A 3301-nucleotide genomic window follows, 5' to 3' on the forward strand; every position below is an offset into this window, starting at 1 on the left:
CCTGCAGCCTGGGGAACAGAGTGAGACTCTGTCTCAAAAAAGTATATCTATATTGAACACTTACTATGTACTCAATACAGCAGCAGGGATACAGCAGCAAACAAAACAGACAAAAATCCCTGCCCTCACAGGCTTTCACTCATGGGGGAGGTAAACAATAAACAAAATATATTGTATATTGGGGTTGCTGCAGGATAGGGAGTAGGGGAGGGGTGGCAGAGAGAAAACATCTATGAAAAATTAACCACAATACTAAGCAAGGCATCCATTCATTCATTGCAAACATTTTTGAGCCAGCATTTTGAAACTGAGTAGTATACAAGGTGGCCTCACCCTCTCCTCTTGAGAGCTCACAGCCTCACAGAGGAGGCAGACAAGTCAACTCAGGGAAGGCAGGTAGTGATGGGTGTCCTAACAAAAGTGTAGGAAGATAGCGCAGCCCCAAGTTCTGTGCGGACACCACCGGGGAGGCTTCACAGAGGAGGCAGCATCAAGCAGGCACTGGGAGGCTGGACAGGACTTTTTCCCAGTGGACCCATTGTGGGCATGGGATCAGGAATGATTGCAGACAGAGGCACAAGGACGGCAAGAGGAATGAGGGTAGCCTGTGCAGAAAGGCATGGGGCCAGATGGCAGGTGGCAGCCTGGTTTGGGTTTGTCATGCTAACAAGGGAAACACATCTAAAGTATTGGGCAGGGGGTGCAGTATCTATAATCAGGTTTGCATTTTATTGTATTTTATTTTTATTTTTTGAGACAGTCTCACTCTGCCACCCAGGCTGGACTGCAGTGGCGCTCCCTCAACTCACTGCAACCTCCACCTCCTAGGTTCAAGCCACCTCCTACCTCAGCCACAGGAGTAGCTGGGACCACAGGTGTGCACCACCACACCCAGCTAATAATTTTGTATTTTTAGTAGACATGAGGTTTCACCATGTTGGCCAGGCTGGTCTTGAACTCCTAGCCTTAAGTGATCCATCTGCCTCAGCCTCCCAAAGTGCTGGGATTACAGGGGTGAGCCACCGTGCCGCCCCAGGTTCGCATTTTCAAAATCTTAGCTAACACTGTAGAGAACTAGTTGGGGAGGAGGATGTTAGAAGAAAGGGGCCAGTTAGGGAATCATTCTTCTGGCCTAGATTTTTGCTATTTAAGGTTAACTTCTTGAGTGAGCTTTGTGTCAGAAACAAATGCAAACACTTTAGAATATCATCCATCCCCCAGGTGGAGAAGCCGAGGCATGAGGAGATAAAGTGATGTTTTGGGAGGCCTCCCTGTGAGGGGATGCTTGACTTCCAGTCCTCACTTACTGCACACGATGTGGCTCTGCACAGGGGCAGCCCCTATCACGGGCTGTGCGGGGGAGGACAGGAGAGATGCTAAGAGGGTGCAGTAGATAAGGGGCATAGTGACAGGGTCTGGGAAGATCCCCAGGTCTCTGGCTAGGTGGAAGGAAGGGGAGGACTAGGTTGAGGAGACTGCTGGAGGGACTGTCTCTCCTGGGACGCAGAGCTCAGGAGAGCTGCTTGGCCAGGCAGGGTCTCCCCAAGTCTGGAACACTCAAGAGGGGTCAAAGGGATGGGTTGTACTGGGAGTGGTAGGCCCAGGGTTGGAGAGGGCTCTGGGGGCTGGCCTTATTCTGCTGGCAAAGCGATATCCTGAAAGTTTCCGGAGGAAGTAAAGGGTTCAAAACCTCATTCAAAGGGAGTTGGTGTGGTGTGTGGTGGGGGCAACATATGTGATGAATTGGAGAGGGTCTTTAGGAGACAAGAGGCCATTTGAGGTCTGGGGGTTGTCTGAAGGCCCTGGCCTCGGCCAGTGATGGTAGTAATGAGAAATTAGGGTCCTAGGAGGGGATTCTTAGTCATTGAAGGACTCAATGACTGTTTTGATGTGGGATGCAGTGTGTTGAGATCTTGGGGAACCAGAACAGGGGGGTCATCATAGGACCTGAGGAAATCCCAAGGAGGTACTCATGTGGAACAGGAGAAGGGGTTTGCTTGGGGCAGTGGCAAGAGGAAGGGGGATAAGTTCAGCAACAAATCGTCCGTGGATGCCTTTGTAACAGAGATGGGGCGGGTTCTGCCAGCTTTCAACTGAGGAGAAACACTTCCCCTCAGGGGGCTCAGCATAGGGTGAAGGTTGCAAGCTCGGTCGAGGGTCTGCAGTACGGACTTCATCCCACACCCAACCCTCACTGTGACCTTGGGCAAGCTGCTTAGGCTCTGGGCCTCTGCTCCCTTTTCCAGTAATCAGGGTATTGCATGTACCCCCTTGTAGGGCTGGTGTGCCTGGCACAGAGAAGGTGCTCAGTGCTGTCAGCTCTGCTGTTATAACTAGTCTCCTGGTTCTGTTACTCAGGGGAGGAGGAATAACTGAGACCTCCTGCTCTTGCCTCTGGGGTCTCGCCCTTCTGTGGGTTCAATCAGGGTCTCACCTGTAAAGAACCCCAGAACCCTGCTGCCCTTCCTGTAGCTGCACCCCAACCTAGTTCTTTTCCTCATTCTAAAATCTTCCTATACCCCAGCCCCAGCTGGGCTCTGTTTAACTTTAGACCACAGCCTTCCTCCCCTCCTCCCACTCTCTTTCTTATTCTAGGGCCAAGTCTTCCAGAGTCAGCAGAGAGCCTGGATGGATCACAGGAGAAGCCTCGGAGCTCATATGCGGGTAGGACTGCAGACTCAGTCGTGGTTCTGTGGCCTCCCTTTTTTCTTCCTCCTCCTTCACTCTCTTCTCTTCCCCTGGGCCTGCTGATGGGGAAAGTCAGTTGTGTTGTGTGGGGAGGGCGGTGCGGGGAGGGGAGGCTACCCTCAGGAAGGGATGTTGGCAGTTCGCAGTCCCCCTGGGGGAGGAGGTGTGGGCAGGGTGTCCAGAGTCCCAAGCCACCTGGCAGGCCCGGGATCCATCAGCCAGCCTGACTCAACTCTTACCCTGACACTCACCCAGTGCCACCCACTTAGCCATTACCTGACCCAGCCCACCCCCAGCAGCCCCTTCCCTCTGCCCTCCACTCTCTACACTCCATTATTTCCACTCTCCTTAAAAGAGCGGAGTCTAGGCCGGGCGTGGTGGCTCATGACTGTAATCCCAGCACTTTGGGAGGCTGAGGCGGGTGGATCACCTGAGTTCAGGAGTTCGAGACCAGCCTGGCTAACATGGTGAAACCCTATCTCTACTAAAAATACAAAATTAGCCAGATGTAGTGGTGGGCGCCTGTAATCCCAGCTACTCAGGAGGCTGAGGCAGAAGAATCACTTGAACCTGGGAGGCGGAGGTTGCAGTGAGCCAAGATCGTGCCACTGAA

General features: G+C 52.7%; 1 protein-coding gene across 1 annotated transcript in view; it reads left to right on the forward strand.

The window, feature by feature from the left end:
* The window catches only part of CAPN11 (calpain 11), a 30475-nt gene that overhangs the window by 6074 nt on the left and 21100 nt on the right, over positions 1-3301 (forward strand). Inside the window, exon 2 of the mRNA XM_011986822.1 lies at positions 2596-2664. Within this exon, the coding sequence (XP_011842212.1) occupies positions 2596-2664 (69 nt within the window). The remainder of the gene's footprint in view (positions 1-2595; positions 2665-3301) is intronic.

This window comes from Mandrillus leucophaeus, unplaced genomic scaffold, assembly GCF_000951045.1.
Source record: "Mandrillus leucophaeus isolate KB7577 unplaced genomic scaffold, Mleu.le_1.0 Scaffold3, whole genome shotgun sequence".
Taxonomy (NCBI): Eukaryota; Metazoa; Chordata; class Mammalia; order Primates; family Cercopithecidae; genus Mandrillus; species Mandrillus leucophaeus.